The sequence below is a fragment of the Mustelus asterias genome, chromosome 28 (assembly GCF_964213995.1).
Source record: "Mustelus asterias chromosome 28, sMusAst1.hap1.1, whole genome shotgun sequence".
Lineage (NCBI taxonomy): Eukaryota > Metazoa > Chordata > Chondrichthyes > Carcharhiniformes > Triakidae > Mustelus > Mustelus asterias.
The window spans coordinates 23,244,076-23,269,633 of NC_135828.1; the positions used below are offsets into that span (position 1 = coordinate 23,244,076).

At 40.9% G+C, this 25,558-nt stretch overlaps 1 protein-coding gene across 2 annotated transcripts in view; it reads right to left on the minus strand.

Annotated features, from left to right (window-relative positions):
* The window catches only part of bmpr1aa (bone morphogenetic protein receptor, type IAa), a 234,190-nt gene that overhangs the window by 26,144 nt on the left and 182,488 nt on the right, over positions 1 to 25,558 (minus strand). For both annotated transcript variants that reach the window (XM_078199697.1, XM_078199699.1), the window contains 5 exons: positions 22,589 to 22,727; positions 19,607 to 19,709; positions 4,681 to 4,780; positions 2,702 to 2,801; positions 812 to 950 (listed from right to left, as the gene is read on the minus strand). In XM_078199697.1, coding sequence (XP_078055823.1) covers positions 812 to 950; positions 2,702 to 2,801; positions 4,681 to 4,780; positions 19,607 to 19,709; positions 22,589 to 22,727 — 581 coding nt within the window. The remainder of the gene's footprint in view (positions 1 to 811; positions 951 to 2,701; positions 2,802 to 4,680; positions 4,781 to 19,606; positions 19,710 to 22,588; positions 22,728 to 25,558) is intronic.

A 25,558-nucleotide genomic window follows, 5' to 3' on the forward strand; every position in this document is an offset into this window, starting at 1 on the left:
TACCTTTTTTATGCAGAGAGTGGTTAGGATCTGGAATGCACAATCCATTGTGAAACTGTATGTAGTTATCAAAAAGATGGGTTCTAACTACAGGAACCCACATTCAGAGACTTCAGTTTCAGAAAACATATCGTGTCTCCCACTTACAAAGATCGTTATGGGATCAAAATGATTGCATCGGCTGTGGTGAAGGCATATAAAAATGAGACTTTCAAAAGAGAGTGGAACAATTAACAGGAGAGAAAGGAAATTGCAGAGCTATGGGGATTAGGCAAGTTGCTCTCCCAGAGAGCCGGTGTGGACACAATGGACCGAGTGGTCTCTTTCTGTGCTGTAATCATTCTATGAATCTACAATTCTATAGGACTGATGGGGACCGAGATGCAAACCTTTTTATCTGGAAATGGTAGGCTAATTTAGGAAGGATATTGGGAACCTTTTCTTCACACACAAAGTGACCAATGTGGGGAATGTACTTTAGGGTAGAGAAAGCTGTGGAGACCAGGTCTTTGAGTGTCTTTAAGACAGAGAGAGATAGGTTCTTGATTAATAAGGGGATCAGGGGTTATGGGGAAAAGGCAGAATGGGGATGAGAAAAAGCGATTTATTAAACAGGGCAAAACAAAAACAAGAAATATCAAATTGTCAGCTCAGCTATTCTGGCTGTGAGACAGAGTTCAAGGTCTGTCAGGTTGACGAGGACAATAAATTGTTATTTAGATAAGTTATAAATTACCAAGAGGACTAACTCAGCTAGTGATCGACTGTCCAAGGGAGTTAAAATATGAAATTGTGTAATTAGCGCACTTACCAAAAGAGGGAGCCCAGATCCACTACCTGAGCTCTGTGACTGGTCAATCAAGTCTTTCAGTGACTCGCCTGGTGGGATGAAGGCCACATCCTGTTCAAGATCCCGATTGTAACGACGTCTGTCTGCCTGTCCCTTGTACCTAAAAAAAGCAGTTTTTAAACAATTCGTACTCTTTATCCTTTGCTATCCATTCACCTTTAACATACCAGAAGCCAAGGAAAGGGAGCAAAAGCAATGTACAGGCAACTAAACAAAGTTCAGCTCCCTGATAATAAACAGTGGAATAACTAACTACATATAAAACACATCATTTTCCATTGTAATGCAACAACAAAACAGAAACAAGGTATTTGAAACAAGACTGAAGTACATATAATCACAAGAGAGCCATTTTAAATTGCACAGCTCTTGTATCCCCTGCGATTGACACAAACTGCGTAGGAGGCTATAAACTGGAGATAATAAGGGATACAAGAGGGCAGACGAAAGCTCATTTTAATGTCTCATCCAAAAGAAGGTATTGTGCCAGCCTAGATTAGGTGCTCAGTGGGGCATGACCCCATTACTTACCAACTTAGAAGTGAGGGTACTATCATTGAATAAGGCTAATAATTGTTAGGATAGCGTGCATATACAAATGCAATATAATGATTTCTGATTGTATGACTATCCACTACACTGCTCAACCCAAGACCTCACACAGACTACATTTTTAGTTCTTTGATAGATTGGACGTCAATCAGACTCTATTTAACCATAATGGCATTGAAATGGGACAACAGAGATTTGTATTAAATTTGAAGTCATCGAAACTATGCTCCCTGTTTTCTAGCTCACACAGAGTCCCACTTACTCATAACATAGGAACATTAGTAGGCCATTCAGCCTGTTAAGCTTGCTCCACCATTGCTGATCATCTAGCTCAATGCCACTTCCCTGCACTATCTCCATATCCCTTCATGACATGAGCTTTCTGTGCTTGCTGATTTATACTGACTCTTGGTTTGGTAATGCTTCAACCGTAATTTTTTATTCTTCCTTTATAATCCTTCCATCACCTCTCTCCCCCCTCTATTTCTGTAACATCCTCTAGCCCTACAACTCACTGAGGTCTCTACACCTCCAATTCTGGGTTCTTACACAACCTCAATTTTAATCACTCCACCATAAGTGGCAATGCTTTCAGCTGCCTAGCCTCCAATTTCTGGAATTTCCTTCCTAAACCTATCCTTTCCTTCCTCCCATCCCCTCCAAACACCCACTTCTTTGATCAAACTTTTAGTTATCTACCCTAATATCCCTTTGTTACTCAATGCCAAATTTTGCCTGATAACACTCCTATGAAGCACCATTTTACTATGTTAAAGATGCTATATCAATGCAAGTTTTTGTTGTTATTCAACCTCTAGGTACAAATAGGAGCAAATAGTGTTTACAAGTAGGAATTATTCAAGTCTTGCAACCTCAGGCCAGTTTGAAGCACCGAGCTGCAAGCAAAGATAATAATGCTCCAGGCAGTTGCCCCAGCGATACCCTTAGGGAAGAACCCTGCACTAAATGATTTAAGAAAGGTTCACCTCACAAGGGTGATCAGTACTTGCTCTTTTCTTGGTGTCCCATCTGCTACAAAACAAAAGCAGTTACACTGCACCATTTATTTTCCTACACTCTTGATATTGGTGACTCTATCAACAGTTTCATCCCTAAAAGCAATCAACTGCATAGACCATTGAACATTTTTCCAAAAACGAGGATCATCAACTACACATCTTGCTGTTATATTGGAATAGAAATTAAAATGCAAAATTTTAAGAGACTGCCAATAGCTAGAACCAATGGAACATGAGTGATGCTACTTTCCCTTTGAAGCATGTTTGAATCAGCTCTTACCTGAAGTAGAAAGCAGTTGTGATTATAATCAGGACAAAGATGCAGACAATAAGCGAGATTAACAGGCCTAATCGGTGGACATCACCCTCAAATGGTCCACCTGTTTGCAAAAGAAGTTTTATGTTAAAGAATACAAAAAAAGCCCCTGACAGCAATCACAATGGACATCACCATAGATTTACCAGAGTTAGTTTGACACAAGGTTCAGGATTAAGAAACATAGAAAATTAGAGTAGGCTATTCGGCCTTTTGAGTCTGCTCCACCATTCATTATAATCATGGCTGATCATCCAACTCAATAGTCTGATCCTGCCTTCCCCCCAATATCCTTTGATCCTTTTCATCTCAAGAGCTGTATCTAACTCCTTCTTGAAAACATACAATACTCCAGGTGATAAGGGCATTCAGCAAAATATCATAGAACCCCTCAGAGCAGGAGGAGGCCATTTGGCTCACCAAGTCTGCATCGATTCTTTGACAGAGTATCTTGCCCAGGCCCTCTCCTTCACCCTATCCCCATAACCCCACACATTTACCATGGCTAATCCAGTTAACCTATACATCTTGGGATCCTAATGGACAATTTAGCATGGCCAATCCACCTCATCTGCACAGTTTTGGGCTGTGGGAGGAAACCGGAGCACCCGGAGGAAATCCACGTAGATATGGGGTGAATGTGCAAACTCCACACAGACTGTTATCCCAAGACCGGAATTGAACCCGGGTCCCTGGAGCTGTGAGGCAGCGGTGCTAGCCACTGCACCACTGTGCCGTCGAGAAGCCTAATCAAAAGACTAATCACAAATCAGTGACACCTAAAATCAATGGCTAGAAAAATAGGTAGAAATAAACCCCCTATTAAGGAATATGATAAAGAATAAAAAGCTTTCATTTTCAAAATCAATAGTTAGTATAATGGCCACTTTTAACTTGAAAAGGGCAGCTTCCTTTATAATCGTTGATGTGGAATTTATAATGCATGAAGCTGACATGCAATACTTTTGATACACTGAAGATTTTATTGAAGCAACTGAATGTAAATGCTAAAAATTAGGTAAATTTCTATTGCCTTAATTACACAATCCTACCAATGGTGGAGCTATAACATCTCCGTTTAGCATCTGCCAGTTCCTCTATAAAGCACAGAACATCCACGCTTGAACCAACTCTATCACCCTGTTATCAAATGTTGCTGCCAAGTTTTGCAAGTTAACTATTAATAATGATGTAAAATAAAATTATTACATAATAAATGTAGAGTACGGCTTTAAATGTGGGCCTGAATTACATTCATGAACCTGATACAATGAGACCAATTTCTAACATTGCTTGACCTGAAGAATAATCTTGGTTTCAACTCTCCACATGCAATGATATGGGCAGATGGTTGGTATTATATGAATTGCTATACAAAAATTTATTAGCAATATAATTTCAAGTTATTACAGACAAATAAACAAGAGGAGAAATGTTTCAGTGACTGCAGACCACATCATCTTTCAAATAAGCACTGGCCAGGCGTTATGCATCACTCGATTGTAAAGTCTCTGCCATAGTGCTTCAGGACAATGCGGCAAGGACAGCACACTTCGCAATAACTCAGACACGGCAAAGCAAATGCAATTCACAGCAGCAGAGATTAGCATGGCGCCAATGCAATTCATCCATGCAATATTTCAATTGAATGCAGACTATGACAAAGTTGGTATAAATCAAGGCCATCACCCTGTCAAACACAAAAAACTGCACTAGTGCAGGCATGACAGCTTTCCAAGCTAACAGGTGGTGAAAGTGAACCCGAAAATTAACATAAGACATCAGAGAGGCAGTTTCAAATGGAAGGTATCGATAAAATATTCCGGGTTGGATTTGAAACGTTTACATATTTTCCCAATTGAAATATCATATTTTAGTTTTTTTTAAAAATAGGAGACAGAAGTTCAGATACCCTGTAACTGCAAGCTTCATCTATATCTTACCTGAAATGGAAATTGGAGTAAGTGTTGGGTGCAAATCTTTGTTACAGAAGTCAGTGTTACAGCATTCAATAGTTCTCCGTTTTCTCACTTTTGTTGAATCCTATGGAGGGAAAATAAAGTCCCAGATCAATGATTTTGGGTGTTTCCAAACCTAGTTTCCTGCTTGGTAAATAGTTAGTTGGGATTTTATGCTAAAAACCAAGATTTCACAATTTACGTTAACCCTTACAGGAATGCAAGATTTTCAGCAAAACAAAAACTCCCTCTTCCTTTTTCAAACCAATTTCATTGTTTTAAGAAATTCATTTTTGGACATGGGTGACATTCGCACATTGGGTCACTTGGTCAAAGAGGTAGGTTTTAAGGATCAGTTCAAAGGAAGAAAGAGGGATAGAGAGTCAGAGAAGGATAGAGTGTGAACTCCAAAGCTTGGGGTGCAGGCAGCTGAAGGCACCACTGATGGAATAATCAAAATCGGGGATGTTCCAGAGGCCAAAATTAGATGAGTGCAGATACTTCCGAAGTTGTGGGATTGCAGGCGATTACAGACATAAGGAAGGGCAATTACAGGGAGCAGTTTGAAAACAAAGATGAGAGCTTTAAAATCAAGGTGTTTTGTTGGTTAACCAGAAGCCAATGTCAGCTGGCCAGCACAGGGGCGATAGCGGAATGGGACTTGACTTAAGGATATGGACAGCATTGCACACATTTATCCAGGACAAAACAAGTTCTTCCCTCTTGAATGAGTGACAAGTATAGTTTACACCTCTTTATAGACTTATCTTTACAACTAAGCATTAGTTGTCATCCTTTATTTGACATCTAATTGTGTAGCTTACACATCTGATGAGAACGCAAGCAATTATACTGCTCGATATACAAAACAGAGCTGATTACTTCGCTGACTAGTTGATGTCAGAAGATATCCTTAGCCTGCCTTCACATTAACTTCAAACTTATTTGTTTCATGAAAGTACTAAATATAGGTAACATATTGAGACTGCCTAAATATGATCCTCAGCTTTGCATTTCTTGATCTTTATTCCAAAACATTCAGACAAAGTACCCCTTCTTGGAAAAGAATTGAGTTCCCTGGCCTCCACATTTAGAAACACATTTAGAGCGGCACGGTAGCACAGTGGTTAGCACTGCTGCTTCACAGCTCCAGGGTCCCGGGTTCGATTCCCGGCTCGGGTCACTGTCTGTGTGGAGTTTGCACATTCTCCTCGTGTCTGCGTGGGTTTCCTCCGGGTGCTCCGGTTTCCTCCCACAGTCCTAAAATGTGCGGGTTAGGTTGATTGGCCAGGTTAAAAAAATTACCCCTTAGAGTCCTGAGATGTGTAGGTTAGAGGGATTAGCGGGTAAAATATGTGGGGGTAGGGCCTGGGTGGGATTGTGGTTGGTGCAGACTCGATGGACCGAATGGCCTCCTTCTGCACTGTAGGGTTTCTATGATTTCTGTGAAACTGAAGCCCAGTGAAATCAGATTGACCATTTTTCTGTGTTCATAATAATAGTGAGGTACTGTCATAGGGTTCAGCTGACAGGGTGAGCAGTTCAATAGTCTTTCTGTTAATATATAGTTAGGTGCAGCAAAGTGTCCATCCTTGAACAAAATGATTCTGGATGCTGCAAGGTGGGCATATCTAGAATACAGGGACACTGATTACCCATAGATCCAGTACTAGAAGTAGAGAAACTCATGGGTTACAGGACGAGGTGCAAAAATCACCCAGCTGAAATATGATAGCAACTGAAGGGAACATACAATTGAACCATACAATTACCCCTCAATCTTGTGAGCTTTGTTACATCATTTTAAATGACAAATGATGAAAGGCTAATTTTAAACTTTGTTACATTCTAGTTATGCAAGTAAGTAAATAGTCAGTAGCCTATTACTTTTAAATTTCATCTTATAGGATAGGGGTGGCACGGTAGCACAGTGGTTAGAACTGCTGCTTCACAGCGCCAGGGACCCGGGTTCGATTCCCGGTTTGGGTCACTGTCTGTGTGGAGTTTGCATGTTCTCCCCGTGTCTGCGTGGGTTTCCTCCGGGTGCTCCGGTTTCCTTTCACATTCGGAAAGATGTGCGGGTTAGGGGCATTGACCCGAACAGGCACCGGAGTGTGGCGACTAGGGGAATTTCACAGTAACTTCATTGGTGTTAATGTAAGCATTACTTGTGACTAATAAATAAACTTTAACTTTAAATGCCACTTCTTAATGATGACTTTATTCTTATGTATAATATTCTGTGTATACACACGCTGTTAAACTGTGATTTTTAAAAATGGTTTTAAAAAAACTGCGAGGAAGTTGTACAGTAGAGACACAGGGATAACATTTCCACCGGGTTCTTATACTCTCGACCATAACTTCAAGCAAATCAGTGGGAACACCAAAGAGAGGATATTAATAGCTATTTCGGTGGGAATCTCTCCCTTTCATGGTTCTCCTTTCGTTCTTGTTTACCCTCCAAGGCGAACAAGGCGATGTTCATCATTTGGGGTGTTTGGCAGGGTTCTGGTGGGTACGTAGATGACTGCTAAGACTTGGCAGTCCAATCTACACACAAAGGTTTTGTTGAAAATAGGTCAAAATACAGTAGGTGATTGAGGTTTGGATGAATGTTGGCATGGTATTTCCTCTCCTTGCTTTTTCACTCTGCCTCTGATATGTGCTTGCTTTCAAAGGAGGCTGCACCATTTTTTATTTGGTTGCACTGGGTGCAACAATCCTGGGTGAACTTCTCAAACAATTCTAAGTGAAGCCTTCAGAGTGTCCTCGTAGCACTTTCTTTGACTGAAATGAGAACGCACCCCGGACTCAAGTTCTCCATAGAAGACTCAATTTGGTGAGTGAGTGTCAAACATTCTGGCTACACAACCAGCTCAATTCAGTTGCGACAGTCTCAATATATAGTGTGGACGGTTAGCATGTCAGTTCGGATGAGCATTTCAGTGTCAGGTATTTTGTCCTGTTATCTAATCTTCGGAAACTTCTGAACGCAGCTCAAGAGAGAGTGGTTGAGCTTCTTGGCATGACGCAAGTACAGAGTCCAAGTCTAGTATATGCAGGGCAGGGTGGGCACGACTGGGTGGGCAGGACTATTGCCATTTAGCCTTTCAGTTTCGTAGGCAGACTTACTCCACATTGTTCCCAGACTGATGTTTGATAGCTGGTGAATGTTACACCTGCTTTAGTAATTCTTGCACAAGTTTTGTCATCAATATAGACAGCTCCAGAATGTGCTACTGAGATAAGTGAACTTACCCACTGCTGACAGGTTCTGGTCATGGTTTGGGATAGGGCTTCCCTGGAGCTGGCTAGTTTATTATTTCAGCTTTTTTCATGCTGATCATAAGGCCAAACCAATTTCAGGCATCAGGTCTGTATGCAGACAAGACTTTCATCCATGAGTCTGGTTCCCACAGATGAAAGGGTTGCATCAAACCTGCTGTCCCACATTTAAAAGAACAAAAATATATGGATCCAACACAAGTAGAAAAAAATGCTTATTGTTTTCTAATTTCTTATTTAATGTTGTGTAGGTGATGAGAAGTAAATTGAGCAAAAGTTAGATGAATTTATCCAAATTAATTCCATTTTGAAGATTGATGTGATTAGCATGATGATTTTAATAAAATATAAATTACAGTCTGTTATTGTTTTGACTTCCTGAAGGTTGATTTTTCATGTTTTCATTCCCCACTGACAAAAGGTTTGGGAACCAGAGGACTCATGTTTAAAGTGAATGGCAAAAGAATCTAAGGCAACACGCGGAAAATCTTTCATTTAAACATAGACAATGTTAGTATCTAAAATGTACTGCCCGAGAGCGTGACGAAGATAGATTCAATCATGGCATTGAAAAGGGAATTGGATAGTTATCTGAAGAGAAAAAAATGTGGGGCTATGGGGAAAAGGAATACCCAAACTGCCCCTGTAGGGAGCCAGGACAGGCAAAAGTGGCCAAATGATCTCCTCCTTTGCTATAAATATTCTATTGTGTTGTGAGAGCAGTCTATTCAAAATTGGTGCCTTTATAAAATAATAAGAGATGGCACAACAAGAAATGAGCATTATCTGCTAGTGTAATTGCTATTTCTCTGAATGACACAAAGTTTGAGTTTCAAACTTTATACATAACTTGCAAAATGTCTATTTATGCAGACAGGGCCCTCCTAATTTGGACCCGGATTGGATGCAGTACCAGGCTAATGCAACATTACATGTTACTTCAGGCAACAATAAGAAGCCCTAAAGAACACCGGCACTTTATATATCCTCTCAACATTTAAAAAGCATTTGAAGTGCCATAGCATGCAAGGCTATGGACCAAGTGTTAGAAAATGTATTTAGAATAGATAGGTGCTTGATGGTCTGTGCAGGTACGATGGGCCCAAGGGCCTCTCACTATGCTGTAAAACTCTATGGGCGAGAGTTTACAGACTCACTCAAGCAAGGCCAGAAAATCCCACCCAAGGTCAACAGACATTTCCATTGCCCGTCCCTCGCCCGCTCCAATTCCATGGCAGGTGGGGCAGTAGAATTCCGTTGCATGACTCTAAGCAACTTCTCTTTAGTTTGGTACCTTGAACTGATTGAGTTCTATGAAACACACTGAGTTTTGAAACTGCCAAGTCCGGTTTTTGAAAATAAGTCATAAGGCAGAAAAGTATTCCATTCATGTCAAACAGATCCCTTGATGAGGAAGAAAAAGCAAAAAATATAAATAAGAAAAATTGATTCTGGAACTTGTTCCAGGACTGAGCTGTGGATGGGTATCAGACTCTACTGCTTGGTGGGGAATACCAGCAAGAAGATTCAAGTATTTTTTTTGAAAGACTTTATCAGCATGAGGGGTGGACTGAAGAAACAACATGTAAATTTGTGGGGAGTGTAAAACCTATATATGTACTATATGTACACACCCATAATTCAATCTTACTTATTGTACCTTGGGGAAGAACTGAGCATAATTTAACATGGGATATAATTTCTTCATGACTTCGGATACAGTCAACAGAAAATAATATAGTTGATGTTTAGAGGGAAAATTAACTAATTCCTACTTGGAATAAAAACAACATGATGCAACATTTCACAGGCGAGTAATCAAAAAAAATCTGACAGTCACAAAAGGAGATATTCAGAGAGATAACCTTAAGCTCGGTCAGAGGTAGTTTATAAGAGGCATCTTAAAGGATAAGAGAAGTATAAGTAATTTCAGAGCTTAGTGTGGAGACAACTGAAGTCACAGAAAGCAATGGTGTGATGAAAATCAGAAATGTGCAAAAGCCCAGAATTTGAGAAGCGCAGAGATCTCAAAGGGTAGGGCCAGAGGTGCTTAGAGATGTAAATGGAGATATTTGAAAACAAGAATAGGAATGTTAAATTCAAGTTATTGCTGGACCAGGAGCCAATCTTGGTCAGCAAAGAGGCGATAGTTGAATGGGACTTGTAAGTTAAGGTATGGGCAACAGGGTTTTGGGCAAGGCCAAGCTTATGGAGGATGCAAGGTGGGAAGCTGGGGCGGCACGGTAGCACAGTGGTTAGCACTGATGCTTCACAGCTCCAGGGACCTGGGTTCGATTCCCGGCTTGGATCACTGTCTGTGTGGAGTTTGCACATTCTCCTCGTGTCTGCGTGGGTTTCCTCCGGGTGCTCCGGTTTCCTCCCACAGCCCAAAGATGTGCGGGTTAGGTTGATTGGCCATGCTAAAATTGCCCCTTAGTGTCCTGAGATGCGTAGGTTAGAGTGATTAGTGGGTAAAATATGTAGGGATATGGGGGTAGGGTGGGATTGTGGTCGGTGCAGACTCGATGGGCCAAATGGCCTCTTTCTGTACTGTAGGGATTCTAAGATCTTCTATGATCTTCTAGGAGGGCATTGGAACAGTTGAATCTATAGACAGTGAAAGCATTGATGAGCCGAGACAGGGACAGAGGCAGGTGCTGTTACAGTGGTGGAAGTAGGAAGTCATGTGGCAGAAATGGGGTCAGAAATTCTCATTGCGGGCTCAAACAGTAGCGAATGGTCTAGATCTAGATCTAGAATGGCCTTTTAGTGGTTGGAAGTGGGGAAGTAATCTGGGTGGCTTTTACTTGTCCCAATAATGTTATAATGAAATATCAGCTCAGCAACTGGTTCATTGATGGTGCTTGTGATTGAAAGATGCCTGTCACTACAAACCTGATTTCAAGTAACCGCAAGAACAGAAGCACGTGGGAGGGCAAGCAGCGCGATGACTGAATTTGTGGTGTCTCAATTTTGAAAATTCCTGCACACATTGCTTAGTCACTTGAGTTGTGCAATCCTTATTCAAGCCAAAAGAAGTCACCAGAAACTAGTGTGTGCAAGGATTAAAATTATAGCTTCTTGCTGAAGAGTTTAAACAGGTCTAGCAATAGAGGAAATAATTCTTAGATGGTTAATGTGACCATAATATTTTAATTAAAGAGCAATTAGTGGGGTATCCAAACTGCTGCCTAAAGTCAATGGAAGGTCACAAGCTTTAACTTGTCCGCTCCCTGAAATCCAAGCAATTCAATTCCATTTCTACTTGTATTCCTCACTCTGCTAGTTTCCCCTGTTAGAATTTCTCAGTCCTGAGATTCAGTAGATTTTTCTCAGCTCTTTTCTGTCACTAGCCCTATAATCTGTTCTAACACATATGCAAATTAATGGGTATGTTTATTTGGACTTACCTTATCCTTTGCAAGGTTTCATAATGGATAGCTGAATAGTCCACAAAGAAAAAGTTTTTGGACACCCCTTGTCTATCCAATAAAAAGCATACTCTCTACCATATTAACCATAATGGTCTTGAGGTTCCATTCTCTCAGTTAACTAAAGCAAGAGATGAAACAGTACATACAAGAAGAAAATAATGAAAGAAAACTAATAAGAGGTATTATCCCAAAGACACAAGGTAGGGGGCAAGTTTCTTGCTGAGATACTAATGAAATACTAGCAAGACCAAAGAACTCTTGCACAGAGCATTGGACAGGAGTGACAAATATAACTATCAGTAGGGTCATCAGGAGGAGACAACTTACAAAATACATACAAAGGATAGTGTACCATTCAGCTGTACGGGGTGCAAATGAACACTCAAGTGTCTGTATGTGGAAGATCCAACACCCTGATGATAACATTAGAAGAGCTTGGGAGACTAGAATAGTGCTGTTGTAATAATGCCAGGTGAGGGAAGAGATTATACAGCACTGTGATACAGAAAGATTATCAAATTTAGTATTTACATGAAGGCAATCAAATGTCTTGAAACATGGTTGCTATTATTATTTAGGCAAATATAACATTGTGCATTGAAGAACCCTTCAAACAACAAATAAGATAAATGATGAATCAGTCTCTTTTGGAGACTGTTATCTGAAAGACGAATGTCAATTACATTTGCATAAGTCTATTTCTTGTCATATAGTAATGTGGATTATTGCATCTGAACCGACAGACTGGAGCCTAAATTTATCTTCGGAAAGACAGCACCTCCAATGATATAGTACTCCCTCAGTACTACAATGAAGTGTGCTGTTCAGCATACAGCAGTGTGGTGGCTCACCTTATACAACAAGAGTTAACATGAAATTACTTCTAATGCACAGAATTAGATGGAAAGCAGATGGTTAAGGGTCCATAAACTGAGGGAGCCCTTGATGCAAAAGCACAATGTTCATGATGCCCACAAGACAGTCGAGTGTGCCCAATATGAAATTCCTGTGTGCAGTTGATTTGCTCAAATATTGAAAAGTGAAAAGATGGAGAATTTCTATTTTAGAAGAATGGACAATATAACCGGAGTTCCTTTTAAATAGCATTTTTTTAAAAAATGTTTAACTTCTGCTCGCTGCATGCAGAGCCCAACTCTGTGGGATATTTTTCAATGGGCATTGTTGTGAGTTTTAATGTTTTTTTTTCGGGTGTCATGTGGACAGAATCACCTTTCCAAATGAGCATTACATGGTAACTTGTTTAATTTCTTTTTTGAGATGAGAATGTTAAAGCCATTGCTTTAATAGCATGAGCGGATCAAAACTTTAGAAACCTCCATTACTGGATTATAAACATATATTAAATAGCAAAGCAAGAATCATGTAGAAAACCATGCTTCATGGCTGCAAAACCTACAAGATTTATGGCATGGAAGGAAACCATCGAGTCCATTGTCCTGTGCCAGTCAAAAACAGCTTTTCAGCCTATTTCCACACTTTGACCTCTCTATTATGGGAAACAGGATCTTCCTTTCTATTCTATCCAGGCCCATTATTATTTTGTGCCCCTCAATCACATCTCCCTTTAGCCTATCAACGAAACCAACGTTGGCCTATCCAATTGCTGAAATCTTGCTGCCCTTTATGCCAGTGGGATCTTACGTTGCTGCCGATGGTGCACTCCTGCTGTGGGCTTCCTGACGGCGAGGAGTGTGTTCAACGGGAAACCCCATTGGCAATGGCGGGATGGTAAAATTTTGCTGCCAGCGAGCAGCATGCTATCTCCTGCCACGAAACATGCTGCAGAGGGGAAGGAAAATCCCGCCCAATCTTTCCTTATAGCTGAATTTCTCCACTTCTGGCAACATTCATGTACATCATCTCTGCACTCTCTCTAATGCAATCGCATCAAATTAACTATGACCTAAATAGTGTTTTTTATTGTTGCAATGTATCTGCCCTGGTCATGCCCTGGGATGTGAGCGATGCAGGTGTGGCCAGCACTTATTGCCCTGGGGAGATGGTGGTGACTCACCTTTTTGGAACTGCTACAATTCATATGGTGAAAGTGCATCTACAGTGCTGTTAAGAAGAGAGTTCCAGGATTTTGAACCAGTGATAGTGAAGGAACGGTGATATCGTTCGAAATCAGAAAAGTGTGCAGGCATGCAACTTGATTGACTGATTTATTACAATACTTTTGACTGTATCTCAATACATGTGACAATAATAAAATCAACTTGGAGGGAAACGTGCAGGTGGTAGTGTTTCGTTGTGTCTGCTGGATTTGTTGTTCTTGGTGGTATAAGTCATAAGTTTGGAAGGTGCTATCAAAGAAGCGTTGGCAAATTGCAGTAGTGCAACTTGTGGATGGTACAAACTGCTGTCACTGGGCGTTGGCGATGGAGTGAATTTCTAAAATGGTGGTGTAGTGCCAATCAAGTGGGCTTCTTTGTCCTGTATGGTGCCAAGCTCCTCGAGTGTTGTTAGGGTTGCACTCATTAAGAGGAGTGGAGGGTATTCCATCACCCTCCTGACTTGTGTCTGGTGGACAGTGGACTGGCTTTGCAGACACGCAAGGGGTAGTCACTCTCATCTCACTTCTGAAACAGCTCTTGTCCATGTTTGGACCATGGTTGTAATGAGATACGAGTTGAATGACCTTAACAGAACCCAAACTAAGCATCAGTGAGCAGTCTCCTGCTGAGTAAGTGCCACTTGATAGCGTTGATTACATCTTCCATCTCTTTGCTGATGATTGACAGTAGATGCACAAGGCAGATCGGACATTTCCTGTCTTTTGTGGATGCAACATACTTTGGCAATTTTGCATATTGTGCAGTACTTGTGTGGCAGTCTGACTCGGGGTGTGACTAGTTCTGGAGCATATGTCTTGCATACTGCAGCTGAGATGCTTTCTAGGCCTATGGCCTTTGTCATGATCGTATTATTCCCATGCATCTACTTTGTCCTTCTAGGTGGTAGAGATTGTGGGTTTGGAAGATACTGTGGAGGGACTCTTGATGAGTCATGTCCAGTGCCTACGTGGTTTCCTGCTATCAACTGGAGTGAATCATGTGACTGAAGACTGGTATCTGCCAATTGCAGGAACTAAACTGAATTAAAGATATTAAGAAAAGTCTGCAGTATATTTCCCACTCCAAAAAGCCATTAAGTTCAAAAGACACAATGCAGTACCCAAGCAAGGAACCATTTGGCAGGCAGATGTTCATTGCTTATTGTTAGGAAATGGTGATAAAATGAAAAAAACAAGAAATCCAATAATTGGTAATGTGTTCTGGTGGTTGTATGTTTAAAGGAGAACAAACTATTCCAAAATAGAAACAGGTTGGCTGGGTTGGTGGAACTAGAGTTTTGATATGCTGAATAGCCTGGCAATACTGAACAGATGTTCACCTAAGGCAAGTTGGTAACAATGGAGAATAGGGTGTTAAAAGTCAAAGATGTTAAAAGTTCAAAAAAGATGGGGGTGAATTTCAAACTTACTATCTAAAAGATGAACTCACATAATAAAAGTATAAGAGTGACTTCTGAGATGGTTAGTTCAGATAAGGGAAGATAAGGAAAACAGCACATCAGAGGCAAGTTCTCTCTATGCAAGGGAACTATTTTGAGACTGCAGCCCACAGTAGGAAACTTTGTCAACTCCCAACAAGCTGTACCTGAAGAATGCCTGTTTGAGAAGTCAGTTGTTTCAATCCTTACACAGAAGCAACCCCAAAAGATATAGGTGCCTGGTTTGGTAACTATTGCTGAATTCTGTTTATAGTTTTAACATCTATGGGATGTTGTTTGAGGAAGTTTAGCTCTGGGACTAGGAAAATTGAGGGATTTGGAACTGGGTAAATTTAAAGATACCGTGTAGAGCTATTAATATAATTAAGCAGGCCTTTTAGTTGATTTTCTTGTGTGTTGTGCTACTTAATATAGTTATTTTGTTTAAAATCATCACAAAAAACATCTGGGATATCCTTCACTGATCTTCACATCTTTCCTCACGTTATACCAAATTTTAAAATACAGTCATTCCAGACATTCCAAGTTTCCATTCCAGGATTTGGAATACCCTAGCATTTATCATCAGCTGTGCTCTTAACATCATTCAAACCTTGCATATCTATTAATAGCTTGACAATAGATGTCTTCATTACCACTTGGAACAAATCTTCCAAAACAAAATCATCTTCCTTGTCTAAGCCATTACAAAATATTATACAGGAGTTTCTGAAACCATTACAATTAATACAGTTATGGCATTCACTTGCTAAATAACTTCCTGAAAGACAAGTTCAAAGATTTCATTCTACTTGCAAATCGAAAACCTTTAAATATGAACCAGAGTAAACCAAAAGCTACCTGCGCAGGAGTTGGGAATAGAATTTTGTTTTTATTATATAATTTGACAAGGTTGACCAAGGACAAAGCATTTTGCTGGATCCAACTCTCTTCACCGCCATTAGTGGCAGCATGTGTACCATCTACAAGATGCACTACAGCAACTAATCAAGATTCCTTCCACAGTATCTTCCAAACCCACAATCTCTATCACCTAGAAGGACAAAGTAGATGCATGGGAATAATACGATCAGCAAATTTCTCCCCAAGTTAAACACCATCATGACTTGTAAATATATCACTGTTACTTCACTGTTGATGGATCAAAATCCTGGTATCTAATAAGTGTGGGTGTACCTACGCCACATGGAATGCAGCGGGTTCAAGAAGACAGCTCACCACAAACAACAATAAGATATGGGAAACATATGCTGGCCTTACAGGTGACGCATAATCCCATGAACAAATAAAAGAAAGTTATACAAAAGGTTTCTTCTTCCAGAGTAGAATATTTTAACTTTTGCTTCTCATCTCAGTTTTCATCTGCTACTGGAATATTAATTCAGTAAATAGAAATTTATTGGGAGATACATTCTGTACTTCTGCGCAGGATTGACGTTTTAACGTGGATGAACTCAAAATGGGCAGACTCAGTCTCCCAAAGTTCCAGAAAGGTGCTGTAGTCATTGGGTTGTGAACAATTGCGCTGTAAACTTCTAAAATAAAAGTGAGCTGGGGTCAAGAATAGCTAATCAACACGTATAACTCTTTTTCAGAACTCTGAAGAGTCATATGGACTCGAAATGTTCGCTGTGTTTCTCTCTCCACAGGTGCTGCCAATCCTGAGTTTTTCCAGTATTTTCTGTTTAGATTTTCAGCATCTATGCTATTTTGCTTTTATAACGAACCAACAGTTCCACCTAATGCAGGGTTAATGGAATTCACGCTGCCATGGGGAAGAGGGCAGGGGAAGCCATGTCTGCAATTAGGTTACAGGCTCCCCTATAAAATCAATGACTCTCACAGACAGACAGCAGTTCTGTGTGGTCCACAGAGAGAAAGATTTGTCTTTACAAGCTACGACAGCTGGATGTGGTTCTGAGAGATTTGGCCTGGTATGGCCAGAGGGAGGAAGAATCATCACAACAGGCTTTACTGCTAATGGTTGATTTAAGGAAATTTCTGAAAATTGAGGAAAGCTCACTTGATGTTACTAACCGACAAAATGGAGAATGAAAAACCATTGAAAGCTGTGGATTGTTCGCTAAAAGAACTCTCCCTGGAGAGTGAAATGGGCAATACATATAAAGCAGAATGACATTTTCTGCAGACTAAAGTGGAAGTTCCCTACAAAAAGAAGTGTTCAGTCAATAGTATTTTTTTAGTCATCTGTTGCAGTAAAGGTTTTAAACAGTCAAATCTTGTGTCATTCTTTCAGCTAATAACAGGAAATTCAAATCTCGTTTTAACTTTGAATCATAGAATCCCTACAGTGCAGAAGGAGGCCATTCGGCCCATTGAGCCTGCACCAATAACAATCCCACCCAGGCCTTAACCCCTTAACCCCATGTAGTTACTGTGCTAATCACCCCGACACTAAGGGACAATTTACCATAGCTAATCAACCTAGACCACACATCTTTGGACTGTGGGAGGAAACCGGAGTACTCGGAGGAAACCGACAGACACGGGGAGAACGTGCAAACTCCACACAGACAGTGACCCAAGTTTGGAATTGAACTCGGGTCCCTGACGCTGTGAGGCAGCACTGCTAATCATGATGCCACCCAACTCAGGTTTACTGGTCTCTTCAGAGATCGTAATGTTGGTGAATTGCCATCTTAAGAATTGAGAGACTTGACAGGCTATTTCAGAGTGGCAGTGAAGAGCCAACCACATTGCTGAGGATCTGGAGTCACACAGAGGCCAGAAGGAGTAAGGGTGGCAGATTTTCTTCCTGAAAGGACATTAGCGAACCAGATCTGCTTTTATGACAATCTTGCAATTCTATGGTCACCATTACTGATACCAGCTTGCTATTTCAGATTTATTTAGCTAAATAAATTTAACTTCTCCAGCCTCTCTGGTGGGATTTGAACTCATGTCTCCAGACCATTGTCCAGGACTCTGAATGAACATTTCAGTAACATAACTACCGTGCTACCATATCTAATTGTATCTTCCTGCAATAATGAGCTGGTAAATGTATTATTCCAGCAGGCCAAAATACAAAAGATTGATTATAACTTTGAAGAGAAGTTGAGGTGACAAGAATGGATTAGCCCAATATTGTGGATGACGTGTAGACAACTGATTGAATGATCATTGGGAAAAAAGACAGAAAATGCTGGAAATACTCAGCAGGTCTGGCAGTATCTGTAGATGGTAGCCATGATGTGGAGATGCCGGCTTTGGACTTGGGTAAACACAGTAAGAAGTCTCACAACACCAGATTAAAGTCATTAAGACTTTAACCTGGTGTTGTGAGACTTCTTACAGTATCTGTAGAGACAGCAGAGTTAATATTTCAGGTTGGTGACCTTTCATCGATGAGTGACAGGTGTGTTTTTTAATTGGAAATGCTGTGAAAGGTAAAAAGTAACTGAGGCAGAATGGATAACAATGAAGAGACTAAATAATGACCTGCGTCAGGTTTTACTACAAGCATTGCTTTGCTCTCTAAAATATGGGACAGGTAGAACATTTTCAATCTTGCATTAACTTAAAAAAGGCAAACTGAAAACAAAAAAGCCTATGAACCTATTTTCTTGCAGATATGCAGTTGAGTTATCAGCGAACTGCACAACACACAGGCTTGGGTTGATAAGTGGCAAGTAACACTTGTGCCACAAAAGTGCCCAGCAATGGCCACCTCCGAAAAAATTTTGAAAATCATTTTCCTTGATCTCCAATGGCATTATCAATACTGAATCACCCACCATCATCATCCTGGGGTTACCACAGAAACTCAACAGAATCAGTCACATTAATACTGTGGCTACAACAGCAGGCTGGGTATTCAGCAACGAGTGACTGGCCTCTTGACTCCCAAAGCATTTGTGCTATCTACAAGTGTGATGGAATACTCTCCATTGCATGGATGATTCCATCTTCAACAGCGTTTAAGAAGCTCAAGACCAACCATTCATCAGGTTAAATACACACTGGCACACAGTGGCTGCAGTGCATACCATTTGCAGCAACTTGTCAAGGCTTCTTCAAAGAGCACATCCTAGTCCATGATCTTTACTTAGAAGAATAAGGACTGCAGGTGCATGGAAACAATACCACTTGTGAGTTCCCTCCAAGTCACACACCAAGCTGAAATGCAAATATATCACCATTTCTTCATCATTGCTGGGTAAAAGACCAGAAATTTCCTACCTTTCAGCACTGTGGATATTATTTAGATAGAATTAATAGATTGCACTGCTGTAATTCCAGGGCTATGGGCCAAGCACTGTAAAATGGGATTAGTGTGGTCTGATCTTTGTTGCCCGGCATGGACACAATAGACTGAATGGCCTCCTTTTGTACGTCAATGAATCTACACTTCACAAGCTGGACTGCAGTGGTTCAAGGTGGCTCACTACCACCTTCTCAAAGGCAACTAGGGATAAAAACTAATTGTTGGCCGTCTCAGCAATGCCCAAATCACATGAACAAATAAAAAGCAGTTATTCATGATATTCAAGTTAAAATACAAAAGTGATCCATACTATAGCATAATACTAGAGATCAAGATACTTTACAATTTCACAGTAACTTCATTGCAGTGTTAATGTAAGCCTTACTTGTGAGTAATAAAATCAATAAATAAACATTGGTCTCACCTTGCACTGGAAATCTGCTCCTTCTAATCTCATACAGCCAGAGCCATGAGTAATATCCCCATTTTCATCCTCTTCGATAATAGCAAAACAGTTTCCATTTGTTCTGTGTTATAAAATGAGAGATATTATTCAAGCTGTTTTAAGGAATTGACAGCACTAAAGATGGAAACCTTGGCTGGTCGTGCAGGAAGGGAGAATATTGATTTTGAGGGTCTGCAACAAGGGAGACAACATATACAAAGATCCATAATGCAGTGGCAGAAAACCTCTTCACATGTGGAGAATGTGATGCACTGAAGAATTTAGGGTGGAATATTACAGTCCCCCACTGGCATGTTTGAAGGTCTGTGTGTGTCCACGTGTGCGCGTGCATGTGCGCGCGTGTGCACGGGGTAAGACGTGTAAAATGCAGCACATGACTTTCTTGCTGGTTACCTGCCCCCCTCTGACTTAGAGGGGGGGAGATGCAAATTAGTGGCCACTTAACTGCCTTATCCCACCCCACTGCTATTTTAGTTGTGATGGGGAGGCCCTCGTCAAGTGAGTGGCTGGAAAGCTTCAACGAAATGGGTCAGTGTCAGGCAAGGGAAGGGGATGGGGGATTACATCCTTCAAAGGATTCTCTGTGCCCACTGGAGGCATTCTGCCCACCACGCTCATAACCTCCTTTAAACCTCCACCTTTGGCCTCTCAGACCCAATCCCTCACTCCTTTTGCTGGGGTCTGCCAGTGAGGCCCTGCCAGTGGCCCGCAATTATCTTTAGTCCGGCCTCCATTAGCTCCTCCTCTGCCCTTGGTGGAGGGATCAATGACTGGGAACATAGATTTAAGATAAGGGGCAAGAGGTTTAGAGGGGATGTGAGAAAGGTGGTGAGAATCTGGAACTCATTGCCTGAAAGGATGATGGAGGCAGAGATCCTCATAACATTTAAGAAGTATTTAAGCATGCACTTGTGATGCAAGACTTGCAAGGCTATGGGTCAAGTGCTGGAAATTGGGATTAGAATAGGTAGATGGTTTGCTTGTCTTTGACTGGTGCAGATGCAATGAGCCAAAGGGCCTTTTTCCTTGCTGTAGACCTCTATGACTGGCTGTAGTTCCAGCAATGGCCAATGCTCAAACCTGGTGCTGCTGGGACCACAAAGCTGCTTGGAATTTCACCTGATGGGACTGGAAATCTTGCCCGTAGCCAATTAACGCTCCGCCAAATGTTAAATGGCTATAAGGACAGCCAGTATAGCTGGGTATATGTTCCCTGCAGAATCTGCAGGGTGGAAAACACCACCACCTGAAAAATTGTGCCCTTGAAGTTTAAAAACTTACAACTGCAACAACGTCAATAATTCAATCATACAACATTTATCAGGTGTAAGCTTTTCCATATTCCTACCCATGTATGTAAAACCTAAACTGTACTTCGCCTATCCCAGCTCTGTGACATTTCCTTTCAAGTTATTTTAGTACAAACAACAATGACTACAAGATAACAAGTTTACAACATCCATAAAGATGTTTCATTAAGTTGTAAAATGCTCAATCAAAGCAAGTATCTACTATGCTGTTCAGCAGGTAAGCCGCACCTCATATTATTTAGTATTGTCATTCATACCCTTCTTAGCCTGAAAGTCGCACTGTAGAAATTCTGCAACTAGAATGTTCGATTAATTGCTGTAACAGACTACACAGCAAGGCTATTTATATGACATTACTGACAATGATAGTGGGGAAATTGTACATTTTGACTCCTTATCACGCACTCACTGCTAGAGGTGAACTGATCCAGTAAACCAACAATCATCAGACACGCCTGTATAACCCATAGCACAACACACAGGACGAAGTGGTTAAGGTTTTAATCATTAACTATTGTAAGACTGTCCAGTCAAACGCAACAAAAAATTGCATTTAAATAGTGCTTCTAGCATAGTAACCATCCAATCACAGAATGGATATCAAGCAGTAGAAGAAATGGGGGAGGCAATTAAAGAAGGCATGGCTAAACAGGAAAGTTTTGAGGAAGATTTCAAAGGTGAGAACAGATGTAGGAAGAAGGGCAAACTAGTGAGAGAACTGTAGATTTTACAGCTAAACACTTGGCGGAATGGAAGATGGCCAGAATCAGAAGAGAGGGTGCATATACCATGATTTTATGATGAAAGTAGAATATATTCTACTAGGCAAACAGAGAATGAATTTGAGGCATGCAACCAAGCCCTTGTTCTCCAACATTCTTTACTAAAGTAAAACATTTTAAACGCATAACAGCAGTGGCATCCAGATGACCTTGTTTCTATCACTGTGCAATGGCTGCCCTGCCATACATGGAACACTGACAACATTACCTACAGCCCAAAAACCAAAACAAAAGCACACTGAGCAAAAATTAAGGATATAAGCTAGATTTTCTGCTGCCTGAAGTTAAAATAATAAATATCATTTTGCATTACTGAAATAAAACTCTTTGCCGCAGAGAAGACAAGTGTCACACAATACTGGAAACCCTCTGCGATAACAGAGCTAAAACTGGCAAGTGACAACTGAAACATTCAAAACCACGGACTGAAGTTAGGAGTTAGCAGTACATTTTCAGCTCAGTAAAAGCTGTGTCAGAGGAACCATAGACCAGCGTTACACAAGCCATTAAAATGTGTGGCTACCAGGATCATATCTCTGAGATAAAAGAATAATTGCTCCATTTTTCTTTCCACCTGATTAATACTATACAGATTTTCACTACTCTTGAAGGAAGAGGGAAGGTATTTCAATTACACTTCTTAAATGCGTAACTAATGGGTTTAGCGGAGGAGGACAACAATATTTTAATCTGTCCTGGCTAAACATTAAAAATGAAACAAAAAGGTAAAAATTCTAAAAGGAGCAATGCACAATACTCATGACAAAAACATCTTTCTCACGGTTTCACTTACAGCTTTACCCGTGGAAACTGATCAATACGTTTTTCTGGACAGTGCAATAACTTACTTGCATGTATTGTTTGCTTCATCAGTTGCACAGTGACCAGAGCAGTAACAATGAAGCCTTGGCTCTGCATCCTCAGGTGCTACTGTAGCACCATTTGCCTTCATGCCTGTTCCCATAAGCATGCTGTCAGGATTTTGACCTGCATGAGAAAGAATAAAAATGGTTATTAAGGGAATACAATACTATAAGAATAGCATAGATTACACACACATATTTACAGCTCCCCACCCCCAATACCGATGCCAAGCTTCTCCTTCAATGCCATTGCATCAGGACTGTTTCACCTGATTAAAGGTGCTAAAACAATAGACTCTGTTGTTCTTACTAAACAAAAGGCTCAGTGCTACTTACTTCTTGTGTAACACTACCACTTACATCTTAGGCTCAAGTACTGGTGGTTAGAGGTCCGTCACTAGTTGTGCAGTATTTCGGAACCAAGAGTTTAGGATAGCTTACAAGTAACATGATAGACAACATCAAGCTGTATAAGTTGATATTATATTTTCTTATAATGCATTGGTATGAATACACTACATAAGCTACTGGTAGAAACTGGACCAACAACCTAGACTTGATGAGTTCAAATCCATGGCAAGGTGGGACGCCGAATTCAAAAATGTTATGGGTTGACAGCAGGAACTGGTCATGAAAGTTGCTAGATCATTGTTTTAAAAAAAGTGTCTGCTCCTCTTCCAGTCAGACCTAGATAGATGACTCAGATCCATATTATGTGGTTAACTCTTATTGCCCTCGGGGCAAACAGGGATGGGCAATAAATGCATCTGACGTCACCCACAGGATAAATATATAGAAAAGCCATGTGGTAAGGAAAAAAAGACATTCTAATTGCTTCCTTCAATCAGTCCTTTCTCTAACTACTCAACAAAAACTCACATTTAAGAAAATTTAAGACTTCAAAATCAGCTTTCCAAAAGTACTTTTTATTCATTCAAGGGATGTGGGTCACTGGCTAGGCCAACATTTATTGCCCATCCCTTTTGCCCTTGAGAAGGGGCTGGTGAGCTGTCATCCTGAACCGTTGCAGTTTATGCAGTGTAGGTACACCCAGAGTGCTGTTAGGGAGAGTGTTCCAGAATTTTGACCCAGTGACAGTGAAGTAACGGTCAGATATTTCCATGTCAGGATGGCTTGAAGGGGAACTTACAGTGGGTAGTGATCTCATGTATCTGCTGCCCTTGACCTTTCAGATGGTAGTGGTCATGAGTTTGGAAAGTGCTAAGTAAGGAGCCTTGGTGGTGTCAAGCTTAAGTGCTGTTGGAGCTGTACACTTCCAAGCAAAGGGAGAGTATTCCATCACACTCCTGACTTATATTCAAACAGATTTTGAAATATGCACTAATAAAGATCAGTGAAACATTTGCAATGAAATTAGCATCTGTATTTCAGTAAGTTTTGTTGCAATGAAATTAGCATCTTCATTGAATCAAAACTTCCTGAAATACAGAATATCTGGTTATTGGGGTCAGCCTTCTGTCTTGTAAGATGATGGTTTGAGTCATGATGTTAAGCATTGCCTGTTGTGGCTCAGAAGGCCTATTCTGGCTGATAGTCTCTGTAGCATCTGATGAAGAGGAAGACAGGGCTGAGAAGGTGCATGATTTGCTATTTTTTGGGTCCTCTTGTTGGCCAGTTGAGGTTTTGTTTCTGTTTGCCTCCTCCAACACCCTTCCAAACAGCGAGCCTCAAGTGGCCTGAACCATCAGTGATTGTCTCCCAGTTGTCAATGTCCATCAGTTTCATAATACACAAGCAGGTGCCCTTGTAGCAGATGTCTGGATGCTCAGGACACCATGACCCAATGACCCACCATACTGTGTCTATTTGTCTGTTATCCATCCAATGAATGCTGTCAAGCCAGTGCAGACTTTGCCCGCTTAATAATGAGTGTATGCAGATAGATTTAGCATGCTCGAGGACCTCGAAGCTGTGGTGACCTTGTCCTGCCAGGATACGTCCGAGACATCAAAAGTGAAAACTGTTCAGCCTTTTGTCTTGCCTAGCTTATGTAGTCTAGGTCTTACCACTGAGGAGGAGTGCACCAAGGATGAAGGTTTGGTAGATTTGCAGTGTTCTTAAGTCAGGTTGTTGTTGTTCCACACGCTCTTACTCAACTTGCGCATAACAGCTGCAGCTTTAGCAATGCGTGCGATGATTTCAGCATCAAGTTATAGATTGCTGGTAATTGTGGTGCCTAGACAGGTGAAGTTATCAAAAATCTCCAGCGTCAATTGTCATTGTTGCTAGATGGCGGTATGGCAACATCCTGGACCATCTCATTAGTCTTCTTGAAGCTGGTTGTCAAACCAAACTCTTTACTGGCATGAGAGAGTCTGTACATCTGCTCCTGCAGATCTTCTTTGGTATGGAATGCTAATACAGCATCATCATTTTGGAGTAACTCTCTGATGAGGACTTCGCCTTGGACCTCAGGTAAGCAAGATTTTTTCATTGGTTCTGGTGTGTAAGCAGGCACATTTAGAGATGACCTGAAGGCATATGACAGCAGCAAAGAGAACATTATATGCCAGAGTGTTGATGTGCGAAAACAATCCTGTTTGACCCCGCTGCCCTTTTTCGGCATTGAAAGGTTCTGATGTTTCACCGTCATAACTGATCTTATCCATCACCTCATCATGGAAAGAGATTACATTGAGCAGCTTCACCGGGCAGCCATTTTCCTTTCAACAGCTTACATAGATTGCTTCTACTCACATGGTCTTGGTGAGATCAATGAAGGCAATATATCGTGGTCTCCTATGTTCTTAGCATTTCTCTTTCAGCTGCAGGATTGAGAAGATCATTTTAATTATAAATCTCCCAGTTCTGAAACCACACTGGGATTCGGGGTAGGTGCATTCATCCAGGATCTACATCTTGACAAGGGCAACATGGGCAAATATTTTCTCCAAACTACTCTAGAGTTGTTGCAATTGCTACCCTTATTCTTGT